This window comes from Mus caroli, chromosome 11 (assembly GCF_900094665.2).
Source record: "Mus caroli chromosome 11, CAROLI_EIJ_v1.1, whole genome shotgun sequence".
NCBI lineage: Eukaryota > Metazoa > Chordata > Mammalia > Rodentia > Muridae > Mus > Mus caroli.
This window is the reverse complement of record NC_034580.1, coordinates 83,293,380-83,311,481: the sequence shown is the minus strand read 5'-3', so window position 1 is coordinate 83,311,481 and position 18,102 is coordinate 83,293,380. Positions and strand designations below refer to the sequence as shown.

The following is an 18,102-nucleotide window of genomic DNA, read 5'->3' as shown; positions in this document are numbered from 1 at the left end:
AGTGGTAATTACCCTTCTGCAGTCTGGTTCCCTTCCACCCGCCCTTTTCTGGCACCATGGGACGGAGCACCCCTCCCTTCCCAGCTCAGTACCAGGCAGTGTGCATGTGGGCTGGAGGCCCACACCTGGGAAGTTAATACTTCACTCATTCTCTCCCATCACAGTGAACTGAGGAAGCTTTTGCGGCATTAACAGTCCATCATAACAGTTGTGACTGGTTAACTTTAATTTGTCAAAATAAATCTGCAGTATTTTGCATGTTAGTAATACAGTGCTGGTATTGACAGGTAAATCATCATCCGCGTACATAGAAACCTTCATTTAGGAGCACACCTTAGGAGGGAAATGAATACACAGGAGAAGGGAGATGCAGGCCAAGCAGCGAGCCCTAGAGCAAGCATAACAGGCTGGATGTCAGATTTGAAGATTATCTAATACAACTGTTTAGCTGCCAATCGGATAAAGGGAAAGCTCTCCACCAGGTTACAACCAGGAGGGAAACCAGACTCTGCCTTTCTGTAGAACGGTGGCCGTCGGGGCGCTCGGAGACACACGGGCGAATCAGTTCGTCATCAGCATCACAACTCAGTTTCAGTTCGGGGCCACAGGAGGATTTCACCGCAAGGCCTATCTGTGCCCCCTCTGCCCTACCCTCACCCATCCTGCCTCAACTCTCTCCCTCCCCAAAGAAGACACAACGTGGCTTTATTATTGCAGACAAGCTTCTTAAGTGAATAAAGTATGCATACAAAATAGCATTTTAACTGAAGTCATACAATGAAGTCTCACTCCTGTTTACAATGAATTGATAAAACAACCATTTCTAGTATATATCTTTTTTTTTTTTCTTTCTGTAAGAACTAATACTTTCAGGATCTCATGTCCACGCTGTAGCCTGGGGGAAGGGCCCACACCTGCCCACTTTGAGGACTGCTCCTTGGCCACTGTAGAGGAAGCCTGGGTTATCTGACCATAAGGACCATGACTGCCAGCACAACAGAGATGACAAGGCCCGGCGGGCAGAGCACATGCCAGGAAATGAAGGTTTCCTCCACATGTGACCACTGTCCTCCAGGGTCTCCGCAGTGCCATTCCTAGGCCTTCCCCCATGAGCCCTTGCTGGAGCTCACACATAATGATCTACACTTAAAAACAAACCATTTTTCCACTGTGGATAAGAACTGTTGTAACAAAGTCATAGCTACATATTTTTCTCTACATTTTGTTTATTGAGACAAACTAATTAAAAGGCACAAACATAGGGCATGTTTACATGGACATTATAACAAACATATACATTAAAAGTGTAGGAATGTGTTGCCTTCCTGCTAAACAGAAAGTTCCTAAGCTTTTTATATACAAAAGTTGTACAATTTAATGTCCTAAAGTACAAAAGATCATTTATAAAATTATTTTACACTAGGTACTATTTATTTTAGTTTTTTTTTACTATGTAGTTCATCCCCCTAGAACTGTTTTGTATAATGACACACAGATACCTGTCCCTGATGTAGGAAGTCTGCCTCGGACGTATGGTATTTTGATGTTTGTACTGACACAGTGGGGTATAACCAAACGGAAGTCATCTTGTGTGACAGTCCTGCATGCATTCTGCAGGGCTAAAACTCATTCCCATATCTCTTAACTGCAAGATTAAAAATGAAAAAGACCCAAAACATATTGCAATGTAAAAAACAATTACAACCTCTTGGTTTGAACGAACTGTTCTCTAACACGATGCTTTGAAAACATGAAGTGTGGCATGATGGCTTAGAGTATCTGTCTCCCTAGCTTTTGGTTTCTACCATATGTACAGGGATAAAGCATCCCGCTAAGAAACAAAAAGCACATGTCTCAACGTGCACAGTCATTGCAGGGCTTCCATGGAGCATGCAGACAGCTGCCTCCCTGGAAACTCCAGAAAGCGGATACAAGTGTTGGTTTTTTTTCAAAGGAAAAAAAAAAAAGTGATGTCCATATTTACAAAGTTGAACAAATCTGCACAATACTTGATTAAACAGAAGGAGGGGGAAGATACACTCTGCCTGTTCTGAAGGGGCACACTACCTAGTTAGTGGTTAGAATAAAAACTGTATACAATTTAATATAAGACATAAACTCTAGTGAGCATCTAACACATCTGTGCCTGTTGTAACATCAACAGACATTGATTGGGAGAGAGAGGGGCATATCACATCCCAGTGCCTCCAATGTCTTCCAATTTAAAGCAATAGATTTAAACTGTTCCGAAGTTCTCACTCCTCCTGAACAGGATCCCCTGACCCATTAGGAGCCTGCTGTGCCCACATCTGACTTCTCCTCAGTCAGCTGCAGCCTTTTCTCATCAAAACACAATTTGTTGGGTTTTTTTTTTTTTAAGTTTTTGTTTTTTTTTTTTAAAAAGTCAACTACAATGCTATATTCCATCAGGATTAATATGCTGAGCAATATTTACATCTCCAAATATCAGGTCACAATCCCTATTATATGTTGAAGTTAGAATGATAAATTATCATATGCTTTGCATATCAGAGCTGGTATCACCTTTCCCATAGGGAATGCTGCCTGAAATTAACATATTCCCAAAGGTAAAATGCATATTCTCTGAAATGCATTTTATTATGACAATGCCTCTATTCACTCATACGAGCAAAGCCACAGACAATGCTACACTAGTTCTCAGTCTGTGGGTTTGAACTCCAGGTTAAAACCGTCCACCTTGTACAGAGGGAAGAACCCTGCTAGTGTTTACAATAAAATGATTCTGTTGTATTAAAAATAATAACAAAAACAAATAATGCTTTTTTATTTTGAAATGGGTTTTATGATTGGTTTTAATTCTGGCATTTCGTCTTGCCAGCTACTATCCTGTTTAAGCAATGGTGTCAGCTAAAGGGGTTTCTGATTAAGCTAAAGTGGTCCAGTGATAAGTTACACATTCCCTACTTTGAACAACCCCAGCAAAATTGGAGCTACTACACTCTTATTAACTAACATAATAAAACCTCCCAATTTCATAGTCTGCTTTTTGCTTTAATCAACTAAGGTTAAGTTGCTGGTAAATATTTACTTTAACCCAATTTTGACTTTATAATACTGTTTACCAAGGTGGTGACGTAGGCAAAGCTTGGGGCAAGAAAGGCATACTTTCTACAGGCCTCATTGCTATATTGAGAGGGGCAGCTAATGTCATAGGAGTGGGCAGGTTCATTGGAGATGTGATGGTGACAGGGTGTGCTATATTCACTGGGGCGGTCACAGGGGTGGGGAGGTTGACTGGGGTGGTGAGCGTTAAAGGTGAGGTCATGGCTAAGGGGCTAGTTATGGTTACAGGATGGCCTATGTTCATTGGGCTGGTTATATTAACTGCACTTGAGACATTTACTGGACTTCTCATGCTCATTGCAGCTGCCACTGTGACTGGGTTTGACATAGTCCCAGACGACACAGAGGACGTTATATTGAATGGAGTAGTGAGAGTCACAGGTGTCGTAGCAGCCGTGGAGGTTTGGCACAGGTTGGCAGCTTCTAAAAGGAGAAGACAAAAGGGGGACTTTAGACTCTCAAAACTATAGGCAAAATTCAGCTTCTGAACTAATTTCTCTTAATTAAAAAGAACATTTAATAAATCAAATTCCAGTTTCTACCAAGTGATCAAATACGAAGCGAGGACCTCCTGAGCACATCCTGGGGCCGGGCCCAGTACATGGATCTCTTCTCTGGTGCCTGGGAAGACCTGAGCAACTTGGTTAGCCCTGAACTTTTGACTTCAGTTCAGATTTACTTACCTACCTCACAGAGATGCTGAGAGGATCAGCTAACTTCTGCAAGGCATTCTGAGGAGCAGAGATTTTAAGTAGGGCTAAAAGTCCTCACTCCTTCATGCATTTCTCCTGAGTTCTAGAGCCTTTCCTGGGAAGAGTCCAGCGCCAGCAGGCCAGTGGGACAGAGCCTGTCTATCAGAGCTGTGCAGTGATCTCTTAGAAGGCACACTGTAGCTAGCGGAGGCCTGCTCATGCACACAGCATGCTTAGGGCTTCTTAGATGGAAGGCCACGATGAACACTGCTATTTCAGTGAGTGTAAGTTAAATAGTATAGTGTGTAATGTTCCTTTCTTTTCGGACAGGGTCTCACTCTGTAGTCCTTGCTAGTCTGGAACCGGCTATGCAGACCAGGCTGGGCTCAAACTCACAGAGATCTTCTACCTGCCCCTGCCTCCCCAGTGCTGGGAGTAAAGGTGTGCACCACCTCGCCTAACTTATAAAGCTTCTTATTCCTATGTTAAGGAGAAAGTCTTCTTTCCTGCACACCCCACTCCCTTTTCTTTCTAATGCTGATAGAATTATCGATTTCATGCCCAGAATCATCTAACTATACACAGCACACACACCACTATGCATACCAAGTTGGACTAAGTAAAGCAAGGAAGTCCTGTGGCATGTTGAGGAACCCCAGTCCTTGTTACCCAGCAATGCCTGAATAGTTCTTTAAAAGATTCCTGGGGCTGGAGACCTGGCTCAGCACATGCTACTCCTGCAGGCAACCTTGGTTCTCCCAGCACCTACATGGTAGCTCAGAACAATCTGTAACTCCAGTATCAGAGGATCTGAAGCCTATTCTGGTTTCTGTTGGCACCAGGCATGCACACAGTACATAGCCATACATTCAGGCAAAACATTCATACCTATACATAATAAATCTTAATTTTAAAAAATCCTGGAAGGTGACAGTTCATCTCACCCCCCCCACAAGAAAACTCAGTACCACCTATCAATATGCCATAAAATGGACACCTATTCAAATCTACAGCTGGAGGTGTACACAGGATCAAACCATTCCATGCCAGTGAGCAGCCCTTCGTTGACTGGTATGACCTTATCTTATGCTTCACAGTACACACTAGGAGTTGCCACATAAGACTAATGATAGAAACCAGTTAGAGAGACGTCATTAAAAAAAAAAAATAGATTGCTGGGATATTCAATAGAGAAACTGAAATGGAGCCTGGGAAATTTATAAAGTTAAAGTTTCCTCAATGATTATCTGATTTTTATCCAGGTTGGGGAATTTAAATTTTATTTAGGTATAATATTTGAAGGACACTTCTGGCGAGGTGTGGATCTCTGGATTTGAGGCCAGTCTAGTGTGTATAGGGAGCTCCAGCACAGCTAGGGCTATACAGTGAGACCCTGTCTCAAAAAACCAAAAACAAACAAAAAAGTGACATTTTTGATTCATGTTTAGATTTTCATTAGCTTTTCAATATAGCAGTCTCCTCTCTCCCAAAATGTGGTATTACTAACAAAGAGCAACCCCGGCTACAAACAGGAACACAATAGCATTCTGTTTAATGCAGGTCAGAAGATGAGCTGAACAAGTCTTATTGTGCAGAGCAAACAGAACCGAGTGAAATGCAACAGGAACACAAGCGTGCATGAGTGGGGATGGGAGAAGGCCCACGCGCTTTCTGCTTCCTGGGTGATGGTGCCATGCTGGGGTTCTTCTCATCTCTGCTCAAAGGAAGGCGTTTCTGTCTTGGGTGCCACTTCCCTGCCTCCCCTCCAGTCTTCTTTTCACTCTAGAGGATCAAACTTTTGGTACTGTACACAGAAGGGAAATGTTTACCACTGAACTGTGCCCCAGCCCACAAGCATTCTCTTACTATAACTTCAAACACTTTGACTCCTCTAGTGAAAATATCCTTCACAATACTACTTTCAAGTACTATACAATTATCATTATTCTCAATTTGTATACAAAGTTCTCAACAGCTTAAGGTAGGGCCAGCCCTTCAAAGGTCTAAAGGAGAGATCAAGAGCCAAGATAAAAGACAGCAGGATAGTAAGGTCTGAATTACGCACCAAGTAATCACTGAAGGACCAGCCCTAAGAAGCAGAAAATCAGCTATGAGAAAATGAACTTACACAAGGACAGCTCATTCTCCTCAAAAAGTGGGAGTATTCTAAAAATTAAAAAGGAGCCCATGAGAGGCACCGTGGTACACGCCTTTAATCCCAGCACCTGGGAGGCAGAGGCAAGCTCGGCGGTGTGATTTTAAGGCCTGCTTAGTCTGCATAGAAAGTTCCAGGATAGCCAGGCCTATAGAGAGAGACCCTGTCTCAAAACAAAACGGGGGAAAAAGGTGCCTAGCTTTGATCGTATATCCAACAAAAAGTAAATCCACAGGGAGAACGAGGCAGGAAACACTGAGGACATGTCCCAGTAATCAAGTCCTACATGGAAGCTCTGCTGCCAATAACTCAACTGTACTAACCCTGCCCAGGAAAGCACAATAACTCGACTGTACTAAACCCTGCCCAGGAAAGCAGCACTGTGAAGCTAGGCCTTGCTCTGCTGTGCCCCACCCCCACTTGGTTAACTGGATTACTACATTTAACACACCTGCAGCACTGAACGCCCCTTCTTACCTTTCTTTCTTGCTTTGACAGCTTCTTCCCACAGTCTCAGTGTCTCTACCTGCTTCCCTGGCCAGCTTGTCACATGTTGTTGCTGCTGCTGCTGCTGCTGTTGCTGCTGCTGCTGCTGCTTCTGATTGCTGGTCTCCTCACTCATGCACGCTATTCCAAAGACAAAGCACAAACACTGTGTTTACCTTGAAATAGCGTGGCCACGCTTTCAAATCCAAACCTAGGAGCTAGAGATAGAGGTCAGCTCTAACAGTGCTTAGCTAACATGCAGGAAGGCCTGGGTTCCATTCTCAGCATAAGACTCTATCAAAACCAACAGCAAAGAAACCCAAGCCAAGTGTGGGAGTATACTTTTAATCCCAGGACTCAAGAGGCAGAGGCAGATGCAGATGGTTCTCTGAGTTCTCAACCACTCTGATGATCTACATTGTGAGCTCTAGGCCAGCCTAGACTATATAGTAAGATTCTCTTCCAAAACCCAACAAACACACCTAAACCCAGATGCTTCAGACTCCTTGTGCCTCGGTAACCACTGTCATTTAACCAATAGCCCTTAATATAGTGCATTTCCCCCCACTTGTCTCTATATCAATTAAGACAAATAAATTCACTAAAAATCAGGAAACTAAGCCAGGCAGAGGTGGTGCACGCCTTTAATCCCAGCACTTGGGAGGCAGAGGCAAGTGGATTTCTGAGTTTGAGGCCAGCCTCGTCTACAAAGTGAGTTCCAGGGCAGCCAGGGCTATACAGAGAAACCCTGTCTTGAAAAAAAAAAAAAAAAAAATCAGGAAACTAAGGCCAACAAGATGGCTCAGCAGGTAAGGGCACCTGGCACCAAGCCTGATGACTTCAATCCCTGGGATCTATGTGGTGGAAGGAGAAAACCAAATCCCCAAAGTTCCCTCTGATCCAATACTTGCCCTATGGAATGTGTGTGTACACCCACTAAATGTCATTTCCAATAATCTATAGAACTAGAGAAAACTACTATAAGAAAGAAAATAATTCTTAGCTATATTAAAAAGGAATTATCTTTGAAAAAGGAAGTTGGATAATGTTAGCATGGGTTCAATATTTAATAATCTATCAAACATATTTATTACAAAGACATACATTAAATTTCCATACAGTATAGCATGCTAGATAATGAACCCAATATACTCACAAAGAGTATAAAAGATGAGATTAAAATACATTAAAATTAGCCAAGCATGGTGGCACACTCCTTTAATCCCAGCACTTGGGAGGCAGAGGCAGGCAGATTTCTGAGTTTGAGGCCAGCCTGGTCTACAGAGTGAGTTCCAGGACAGCCAGAGCTACACAGAGAAACCCTGTCTCGAGAAAAACAAACAAACAAACAAACAAAAGTTGGATAAATTAAGTAATAAATTTTATCCATAAGTCTCTGGAATATTTTGTCTTCAATTCTGAATTTAAGGTAAGCCAAATATACAGACCCTCAAATGTTATGATATGTCCCCCTCTGTGTGTGTGTGTGCTCACACATGCATGTTTTGAAAGAAGGTCTCATGTAGTCCAGGCTGTTGTCAAACTGCCTCTGTTGGTGTGCTAGCTCTGAACTCCTGATCCTCCCAAGTCCATCTCCCAGGTGCTAGGATTATAAGTATGTGCCACCATCCTTGGCTTGTTTATTCTTATTGTATGAAGTTATGCTATATTATTTTGAGATACAGTCTCATGTAGCTCAGGCTGGCCTCAAATGTACTCTATAGCCTATATCTTGGACTTCTTATGCTCCTGCTTCCACCTCCCATGCTCAGGGACTACAGGTGTGAAGACCACACTCGGCTGCTGCAATTCTAAGCACCAGAGCTCTTATCAAGCCTCAAACAACAGCACTGAAAACAGCTGGGATGAAATTCTGCTCTGTGGTATAATTAGCAGTAGACAAGTGTGGAACAGAAGCAAATGAATGGAGAGTGTAACACTCTTGTTTGCATACACATATTTAAAGCACTGTTCCAGCACCAATATGTTCTCTCCAATGCTATTTTGGTGATAAGAGGAAACAAGAGAAACATTAATACAGTCCTGAGAGCATAGTCACAATTATCTTTGATATATTGAAAAACACTAGATTTTCATCAATATGAAATGCAAATGATCTGCACCATCACCTACTTTTGCTGATGCCTTGTTTGCACGTGTTACAGTTGATACTTTGGCTCTGCCCATGTGTCTTTAAGTGGCTGGTGATATATGCTGCACTCAAGAGCTTCCCACAGATGTTACATGATACCTTGCCTTCGTGGCGCACCATGTGTGTCCGTAGTCTGTCTTTGGTGGCAAAGGCAGCAGTGCACGTCTGCATGAGGGAGGAAAACTTTTTTTAAATATAGACTCTCCTGTTCAACTCATTTTAAAGTACGTATATTTTACACATTACCCCTATCCATATCAGCAAGCTGGCTGAACAAGTATAATTTTCATTGCACAGATAATACTAAAACATCTGGTGAATTTTAGATGCTTCTATTTGGAGGAAGAAAACATCAACATAGAGAAGTGAAAAGATGAGGTCCACACTCAGTTAAATCCTGATCTAGGGCTGGGGATGGGGCTCCATGATAGAGTACCTGCCTCCTGTGTTCAATTCCCAGCATTGCAAGGACAAAACAATACAAAACAAAAGCCTGGATTTAAATGGAGTTGTGCAAATCACTAAGCGGTGCAATGCTAAACAAGACAGCCTATCTGATGCCTCATGGAACAGGGTTAAGAGCTATCACAAAATTCCTGATAGATTAAGAGCCTGATACATGCCTAGTATTCACACAATGGCACTTGCATCCTTCCTCCAGTTAGATTTTTCTTAGAATTCAAGTCATTTACTTAATAAAACCAGTCATTAACGAACAAATGAAAGGCAAACTAAAGAATGTCCAGCAACAGCCTAAGATCAGGAATGTCTAAAACAGTCATTTGATTTAGCAAAATTCTTAGCTCTTTCACGATCACAATTTGATTCAGATAAAATCACTAATCTAACTATATATTTTTTAATTTTCCAATTTGGTAACAGCATCTAAAAATCCAGAAGATACAGTTGTCCCAGTGCTAACAGAAAATGCACTATAAAGCGATCCCCTTCTTTTGGCTGGAGAGATGGCTGCTGTTTAAGAACAGTGGCTGATCTTGCAGAGGACCCAGATTCAGCTCCCAGCACTCACATGGTGGCTCACGAGCATCTGTAACCCCAGTTCCAGGGATCTGACAACTTCTTTTGCCCTGCTTGGGCACCAGGCATGCACACAGTGCATATATAAGTACATATAAGGCAAATATTCATATGCATAACATAAAAAACAAATCTTAAAAAAAAATTACAAAAAGGCTGGCAACATGGCTCCGCAGTTAAGAGCATTGCCTGCTCTTGTAAAGGACCCAAGTTCAGTTCCTCGCGTCCATGTAGTGTTTCACCACCACCTGTGACTCTAAGTCCAGGAAATATGCTACCTTCTTCTAACCTACTCAGGCTTCTGCACACATATGGTACACAAATCATATACTTAGGAATATACACATATACATTTTTTAATTTACAAAAAACATTTCCCCACTAACACCAAAAATTGCCATTGCTTAAGGAAAGGGGGCTACATAATATGTATAATATACTGTTACACATATGATAAAACTAGAATTCAAATGAACCACATTCACTCCCATCAGTGACTTGAAGGCTATTCAAGGAGCTCGAGATTTGACTGGCTCCATCCTTTTGGATAATGTGCACCGGGTGCTAGGTGAGGATAAATCATTTTAACTCTTACTTGGCATTTGAAGGGTCTTTCTGTTGAATGCACATGTTTTACATGACAGCTTAGGTGGTCAGGCCTGTAAGAGAGTTTCAAACAGAAGATGTAAGGGAACCCTCAGGGAGAACGTTACTTATGTGACACTGCACCTTGGCAGACTACAGGGAACATTCTGTAGAAGGCAACAATTACCAACCCCCCAGCCCTCGGTGTAAATCTCCTTACCTCTCACACCATAAACACAAACCTTCACCCCTCACCTGCTATTTTTCTTCAGATCATACTAAGTCCTGATTCTTTCCAATCACAAACACTCAAAGTTTTAGTTCTAATACGAGGAGTAACTACCACTGTGTCAACTCTAAGAGCTTTGTGTTTTTAAATGAAATAATACACACATAAAAACTGGGAGAGCGGCAGGGGCGGGGGTGGGGGTGGCGAGTATTCTTAAAAGCTGCATTAAGAATATCCAAGGTCGGGTGGAGAGATGGCCCTGAGCTCAATTCCCAGCAACCACATAGTGGCTCATAACCATCTGTAATGAGATCTGGTGCCTTCTTCTGGCCTGGAGGCATACATGTAAGCAGAAGACTGTATACATAATAACTAAATATTAAAAAAAAAAAGGAAAAGAAAAGAAAATCCAAGGTCATCCCAACTGACAGGAAAGTTTCTTTGATTTGCACAGTTATCTTTATATCCGGTTCTCCAATGGAACTAAACACTGGTGGGATATTTGGAGCTATAAGTAACCATGTGCCTAACGAAAGCCTGGAGCTACCTAAGAACCTCCTTAACTGACGTAACGGGTTAAATGCTGTGTCTCCACTTGTCAATCATACCACCAGAGGTAGACCTAAGCCCACAATACTAATTGGTAACCTCCTCTAATAATGTAGACCTGCGCATGCAGCTTCTCACATAAGCCTGGATCACAGACACAAACCGAAGCTCACTAATACCATACTGAAAAAGCAAAGCAAGATGCAGTACCTTGAGAAGCCTTTCCCACAAACACTGCAAGTATAGGGTTTGGTGATGCCTCCTTCATGAGACCTCACATGGTAAGTCATCCGGTCCTTCCTCTTGAAGCGCTGATTACAAATAGGACACTCAAAGGGCTTTTCGTCCGAATGGGAAAGCTTGTGCCGATTGAGGTGGTACACATCCCGGAAGGCCTTCCCACACATCTCACAGGCGTGGTTCTTCTTCACAGGCTTACTGGGTTTCTTGACAGACTGGGGCACAGGCATTGCTGTGGTACTAGCGCTGCTGCTGGGGTTGGTGCCCGAGGAAGATGTAGTGACTGTTGACAAGATGCCTGCAATAGTTGAAACCAACGAAGTTCGGCTGCTATCCCCAGCAATGGTGGAGATAAGGGGAACCACTGTGGTGGGGGTTTTCTTTGCCCGAGACACCAACTTGATCCCTGTGTGGCAGGACTGATGGCGCCTCAGGTGATAGCTGTCCCTGAATGCTTTACTGCAGTAAGTGCACACAAACGAAGTTTTGGGTTTTTCTTTTTTAATCCCAATGGCATCCTTTAATGTTTCTGGTGCAGCCTGAGGTTTCTGAGTAATTGGTATTGGAAGCAACGGTTTCTGATCAGGGGGCTCCACAGCAGAACTCAGGAGGGGCAGCAAGCTGTTCTGCGCTGCCTGCTGTTGGTGATGGGATGCTTCGTGGGCCTAAAACCAAACATTTACACTTGAGAATTTGAGCCTCCACAGTGACCTTAACCATTCAACATACTCCAGACAGACAAGCAGAAGAGACAGTCCAGGAGCCTGTAAGCTGTGCGCTCGCGCTCTCTCTCTCTCTCTCTCTCTCTCTTTCTCTCTCTCTCTCTCTCTCTTTTTTCAAGACAGTGTTTTTCTGTATAGCCCTGGCTGTCCTGGAACTCACTCTGTAGACCAGGCTGGCCTCGAAGTCAGAAATCTGCCTGCCTCTGCCTCCTGAGTGCTGGGATTAGAGGCGTGCGCCATCACTGCTGGACTGTGAGCTGTTCTCTCGTTCTCTGCAACAGAGCTACAGAGACTCTCAAGAGCTCTGGGTACAAAACAATGGGAATTGCAGCTAATCAAAATGTTTTTGCATCTACACTGCTGACAGCAATCATACTTTCAAACAGCTGACTCAAGCATACAGTACCTGGCTCATGAGGGATGTATTATTAGTTGATGAAACCACTGAGCATTTTGACTGTCAATACAGAAACCAAGTTTAAATAACTTGTCAAAAAAAATGATATGCCAGTTTAAGTATTTAATAGTCTCTTAGATTGCATCAACCTACAAACTCTGTATATGACTGACTGTTACTCAGGACAGAAAAAGCACCAAGTCTCTCCCTCTCTATAAGAAGGAAACTAGTGATTGAGAAAGGGACTGCTAAGCAATGAAAGGAATGGATCTCTGTGAAGACATATACCAGCTATTAAGTTTCCTTAGAAAGCTCATCACTTAATGCTACTACAAGATTTGGCTGAAATGAAAGCTGCCATTTATTAACTGGGAGGCATCTGGGAAGGTGGCAAAACACCTGCCAGTTATTTCTCAGATCGCGAATCCTCCACTAGAGTTTGTGTCCTTAACCAACACTTAGTAAAAGAAAACCCAAACTGTAAGCACATCCGCTGGTTTGGATGAGGCATTAGATACATGCTGCCATGATATTCTCTACTTCAAGACTGGAGCCAGACCACTGTAAGCACATCCGCTGGTTTGGATGAGGCATTAAGATACATGCTGCCATGATATTCTCTACTTCAAGACTGGAGCCAGACCACTGTTTGGAAATTTTAGAAAATGATGGAAAAAGTTCTTGAAATAGCTCTCGCTAATATGTTGTTCTTTACCAACATTATTTTTAAAATACTTGACAGTGAACCCAAGCCCCTGTACTTGAGTTTTATAATCCTAAAAGGACAAAGCTAAAAGTTCCACATATTTTAAGCTATACGCTACAACTGGGAAGAGTCTGTCTCACCAGCTTAGACACTTCAGCTTTTCTTACCATCACACTCTTTGATTAGTCACTTGATTAGCTAAGTTGATTAAAGACACAGAAAACAAAACAGTAAATGCCCAAGGCGGCTAGCAGAGCTCCTCCTCTGACTGTCAGGAACATCTACCCAACACGTTCACTTAATGAGAGGTCAGAGGCTATGCCTGGAACCAGTCTCCTCAAAGGTCAGGAGCAAGGTGTCCAAAGGTAGTGATCTGAATTTAACAACTTTTGACTTAAATGTCTTTCAAGCTTTAGAATGATGCTCAGAAATTGTAGCTACTAACCGGTTACTGAATTACAGCTCATTCCCATTTAATTTGTGCAGCTCTTAGAATGTGGGGTCCATCCACTCAGGTGATAGCAGAATTTGGCCTCTGATCTTACTCTTTCTCGAGCTAGGCAGGATGCCCAAGTTTCCATACAGACTGCAAACAGTTAAGAGCTGAAGCTAGCTCAGGATATACAGTTTCAAAGGCTAACAGATCAGACCCCGCGGAATGCAAATCTTCTGAACAAAGTTCAAACTTATAACATTTGAGCTATTTTTCAATTCTAAACAACCATTAGTAGGATGGAATACTAGAAGAAATTCCTGTCATTCACCAATTCAGATGTTTGTGCAGTACAAACTGGTTTACAGCATTGTTGGAGCTCACTCAGAGGGCTACCCCAGGTCCCCGAGTCTTGAGTAAAATCCTACAGAACCACTAGAATAATCAGTCTCTGAAGGCTGCTAGGAGCCCACTCTTCCCCACTGGCTAAGAAAGCCAATTTTCCTCAACTTGTTCTCTGAGGGAGAGCTGAATAACAACCATGGCCTGCCTTTCAGTGAGGGGATTTATTTCTCAAATATATGTTCTCAGTAAGCTTTTATTTGACTAGCATCATCACATCAAAGTTTAAATTTCATGTTCTAATGCAAGTGCACAGCTCTCACCCTGCCCAAGATTTCCTTTCTCTGGGACTGGCAAACAAACAAACAAACTAACTTACTAAAACAAAACCAAGGAACCAATCAAACAACAACAAAACCAGAAATGTTATTTCAACACTCAGGGTGGTAGGATGTGGAACCTTGAAATCTCCGTTGCCAGAGGGTAAAAGATTCTGTACTGAAACAAATTAGCATCGGTGAGTCATCTCTCTAATGTCCTGTACGAATCACCCATCACATATTTTAAGAGCTACACTTTCACTTCCCACCGTGTTATCTGGTAAGCAGGCAGGTTATTAAAACTTGCTTAAAGATATAAATACAACATGGTGCTCCCAGACACAGAGTTTAACTCTGCATTTCCCCGGTGGGGGTCTCTGAGAACTAGAACTGCGTGTCTATTTCACCTTTCCATACGAAGGGCCTTCTTTATTCACTGTCCTCAGCTTTAAATTACAGTTCTTCAAAGATTTTTCACAGCACACACTGCATGTCCAGAATTAAATATGAGCTTTCACATCACCTCATCAGGTGGAAAAAAAATTAATAGGCTGGCATTAGCTTTATCTGGGAAAAGAATAGTTCAAATAGCTTTTAAAAGTATTTTGTAGGCTCTTTCAACTAACTTCCCAAAGATGAACTATGGGTTTCTCCGTCACATAAAGGGCTTGCTTTGTTCCACCTCCATCGAGTTTACAGATACCCAGTGTAATATTGTTTAAACTTCGTCTAAAACTCGTCAGCCCTTTACTGTCAAACGATCATTTGTAAGCTTCTTCTAAAGAAAGCATTTACCGTCTTTGCACCAACCCTCATGCCAGCTAGTTCCGTACTTCTTTGCCAATCCATTCTTAAGTTGACCATCACTTTCTTAACAAACTCATCAAAGCACAATAAAATCAATACCAGATCAGGATGATAAAGTGGGACGTTCAGGAGTTCCAAAATCTTAAGAATTTCCAACTTTAGTAAGCCCATTTATTTCAATAATTACCTAAAATAAAAATGCTCACATTTGAAATATGTCTTAATAGGACAAGCCAGATTACACAATGGGTAATTTTGAATTCTCCAATTCCCCATATTAACTCCACCGGGATGGGACCAGATGCTGAGAGTATAATCTCTTGAAGATTCTGCATTTCCAAAGGTCTCAAGCGCCCAAGCTACGCGTTTGGAATTTCACGAAGTATTTAGGAAAACTCCAAAGAGGGAGGCGGGAAGGACACATTTTAAAAACAACTAGCTCCCTAACCTTCAGTTCTGAAGTTTCTGCGTGTGCTCATCAATGCATTTGCAAACAGAAAGGAAGCAGAGGGGGGAAAAAAGTTCCAAATAGGGGTCCCGCATTAAAATGGTAGAAGAAGGGGATGGCTGAAGTATCCGCTAACACCAGCTTTGAAGTTTCTGGCAAAAAGGAAAAAAAGAAGAAGAAGCGAAGACCACCCCCCCCCCGCCATACTCCTATGAGTGGCTCATCTAGGGGCTTTGTAAGCGGACTTTGCGCTCCCTCTCCGCTTCCCGTCGCCCACTGGGCCGGAGCGAACGTTCGAGCGGGTCGCGGAGCGAGACTAGCGAGACACGCTCCGGGGAAGGTCGGGCCTGCAGGAGTCCCGGCCCCCGCCGCTCCCCGCCCCCGCCCGGCCCCGCCGGCTCGGGGATTCCCCAAGCTCAATGGGACCGCAGAAGCTGGACAGAGGCGAGGGGACCAGCTGCCAGGGCTCGCCCAGGACTTGGGCTAGGAGCGGAGAAAAGTTTGCAGAGGGGAACCACGCTCGCAACACCCCCCGTCGGGTCCACCCGAGGGGGCGGCGAGAAGGGGGAGTGGCGGCGAAGCCAGAGATACCCGCTATTCGCGGGATGTGGGAGGAGGGTCAGAAAGTCAACACACAAGCACACACACACACAAAAAAGAGAGGTGACGCGAAAAGCGCGAGCGAAAGATGGATGGGTACTCCGAGCGGGACCCGGAGACCCCCTCGCTGCGCCGCGCGGCCCCGCTCGGGCGCGCAGTGGCCGAACGGCCCGCGCTCCACAGCGGCCGGGCGCCCTCCTTTCTCTGGGCCGCGGGGTGGTGACAGCGGCCGGCCTCCTCCCTTCCCCTTCGGGGCGGGAGGGAAGGGTGTGTGTGTGCGTGTGTGCTTGGGGGGGCCCGGGTTCACCCCGAGGCCTGCTTCTCCCCCGCACCCCGAGAGGCCGCCTCCTTTCACCTCGGCGGCCGGGCTCCGCCGGAGCGGGCGGGCGGGCGGAAAAACAAAGGGGGATTAAGGCCGGGCCGGAGAGCGGAGCCGGGAGGGGAGGAGCGCCCGCCCGCCCGAGCCCGGCCCGGCCCCCCTGGCCCCCCGACCCCCCCGGGGCCCCCAGTACCTGGAACAGGAACGCGGTCCAGTTGGCCTCCATGGCTGCGGCGGCCGACCCCCCTCCTCCCCACTCCCCCCGCTCGGGGAGCCTCCTCAGGCGGAGGAGGCGACAACAAAGCGGCGGCGGCGGCGGCGGCAGCGGCAGCGGCGGCTCCTCAACATGGCAGCGCCGAGCGCGGCCACTTCCGGTAACCTCCGGGACGCACCACCGCGGCGGCGAGCGCGGGCGGGGGGGGAGCCCCGGCCCGGCCGCCGCCGCCCCCAGCCGCTTCGACCCCCTCCGGGCGTCCCCGCCGCCGGCGCGCCGCCTCGGAGCTCAGCCAGTGCCCGCGGGCGGTGGGGTCAGGGCGCCCGCGCGGGGGCTGGGGTGGGGCCGGGGGCGGGGATGGGGCGCGGCGTCCCCCCCCGCGGGGGAGTGTGATGCTGCGGTCCGTGGCTCAGGCAGCTGGAGCAGGGGGAGCGCAGGAGAGAAGATGGAGGACGCCAGGGTCTGGCGCTGGCCCGCTGGGCACAGCTGGGCTGCCTCTCGTGACTCTGCCTTGGTACCCGGCGGCGTCGCGTCCCTCTCATACCCCCAGCGGCAGTCAGAGCTTCGGTTGGTCACCTGGCTCTTCAATCGGTCAAGCACATCACAGCTTCCACCTACGAACTAGGAGCTGGCTTCTAGTGTCCCCTACCCTCGGGTATTTTTATTCCTGACCAGCTAAGCCCTCAGCGCTCTTGCCATCGCCCTTTGCGTGGTCTTCCAATTTGAGCAGGGAATTCCACTAGGGTACAGCCTTAGAAGCGCCTACTGTGGAGGGAAACACTTCCCACGCGTTCAGATGTCATTACTAGGTTATTCTTGGGTGACGGGACCGCTTTCCCATCTTACCCTTTCATTCCAGATACAGGAAATACTTGAAAACCCCTCTCCCGCCAGGATTAAAAACAAACAATAAAAACAAATGAGAAAGTATAAAGGCAAAATATTTTAGTCTTTTAGTACATTTTTCAATTCCTGCAGCACACGCACACACAAGTCAGACTTCTGGTTGGACAGCGTCAGATGTCACTGAGGTGACCCCAGCCTGTTTGCAGTTCCCAGTCTTCTTGTGTAGGAGTCAGCCCCTGCTACTGGTTGGAATCTGTAGATCGTAAGCCCATATGATGTCTTGAGTGTTTTCTATCCTTTCCTCACATAGAGGCAGCTACTGTGAATATCAGAGACAAGCTATTATTAAACATGTATCTAGTCCAAGGAATCTGTGATGGGGAAATGAGGGGGGCAGGCTCCATCTATGATTTTTTATAAATTAAAAAAAACTCCTCAGATGGGCACATTATTTCAGAACTTCAACATATTTCAAACTGACTCTTATCCCCTCCAGACAGTTCTAATAAAAGACATATCTTCAACTTCATATATATGCGTATATATATATATATGTATCATATTCATATATATATATGAATGACTGATTCAAATACCATAGTTGCAAAATTCTATGGGAATAGAAACTGAAGAGGTATGGTAATTTGATGTTTTTCCAACCATTAAGCAAATATATTTCCATCCCACTCTTCCATCAGTCACCAGAATAAAGGGGCC

The 18,102-nt window shown here is 45.0% G+C and overlaps 2 protein-coding genes across 5 annotated transcripts; one reads left to right on the top strand and one right to left on the bottom strand.

Moving 5' to 3' along the window:
- Positions 1–202: 202 nt before the first annotated feature.
- On the bottom strand, positions 203–16,689 carry Vezf1 (vascular endothelial zinc finger 1). 4 transcript variants are annotated; one of them, XM_021178313.2, is made up of 6 exons: positions 16,519–16,689; positions 11,202–11,896; positions 10,224–10,287; positions 8,572–8,755; positions 6,430–6,579; positions 203–3,528 (listed from the first exon to the last, which is right to left on the bottom strand). In XM_021178313.2, the coding sequence occupies exons 1-6, from the start codon at positions 16,549–16,551 to the stop codon at positions 3,101–3,103; spliced, it is 1,554 nt and encodes a 517-aa protein (XP_021033972.1). In that variant the 5' UTR covers positions 16,552–16,689; the 3' UTR covers positions 203–3,100. The 4 variants fall into 4 exon arrangements, with proteins under 4 accessions (XP_021033972.1, XP_021033971.1, XP_029339602.1 ...); XM_021178312.2 differs by having other exon boundaries at positions 205–3,528; positions 8,572–8,773; positions 16,519–16,663; XM_029483742.1 differs by lacking the exon at positions 16,519–16,689 and adding an exon at positions 15,058–16,334 and having other exon boundaries at positions 205–3,528; positions 8,572–8,773.
- LOC110304540 (motor neuron and pancreas homeobox protein 1-like) lies at positions 16,550–17,458 on the top strand. Its single transcript, XM_021175942.2, has one exon. The coding sequence runs from the start codon at positions 16,550–16,552 to the stop codon at positions 17,162–17,164; it is 615 nt and encodes a 204-aa protein (XP_021031601.1). The 3' UTR covers positions 17,165–17,458.
- Positions 17,459–18,102: the final 644 nt, after the last annotated feature.

Bases quoted from the DNA above. Each gene is read 5' to 3' on its own strand.
- LOC110304540 (XM_021175942.2), top strand. From the start codon at position 16,550: ATGGCTGCGGCGGCCGACCCCCCTCCTCCCCACTCCCCCCGCTCGGGG.
- Vezf1 (XM_029483742.1), bottom strand. From the start codon at position 15,129: ATGGGCTTACTAAAGTTGGAAATTCTTAAGATTTTGGAACTCCTGAAC. The intron at 10,288-11,201 runs GTACTGCATCTT...ACTCTCTTACAG, and splicing joins TGTGGGAAAGGCTTCTCAAG to GCCTGACCACCTAAGCTGTC. The intron at 3,529-6,429 runs GTAAGAAGGGGC...TTCTCCTTTTAG, and splicing joins TGTCAAAGCAAGAAAGAAAG to AAGCTGCCAACCTGTGCCAA.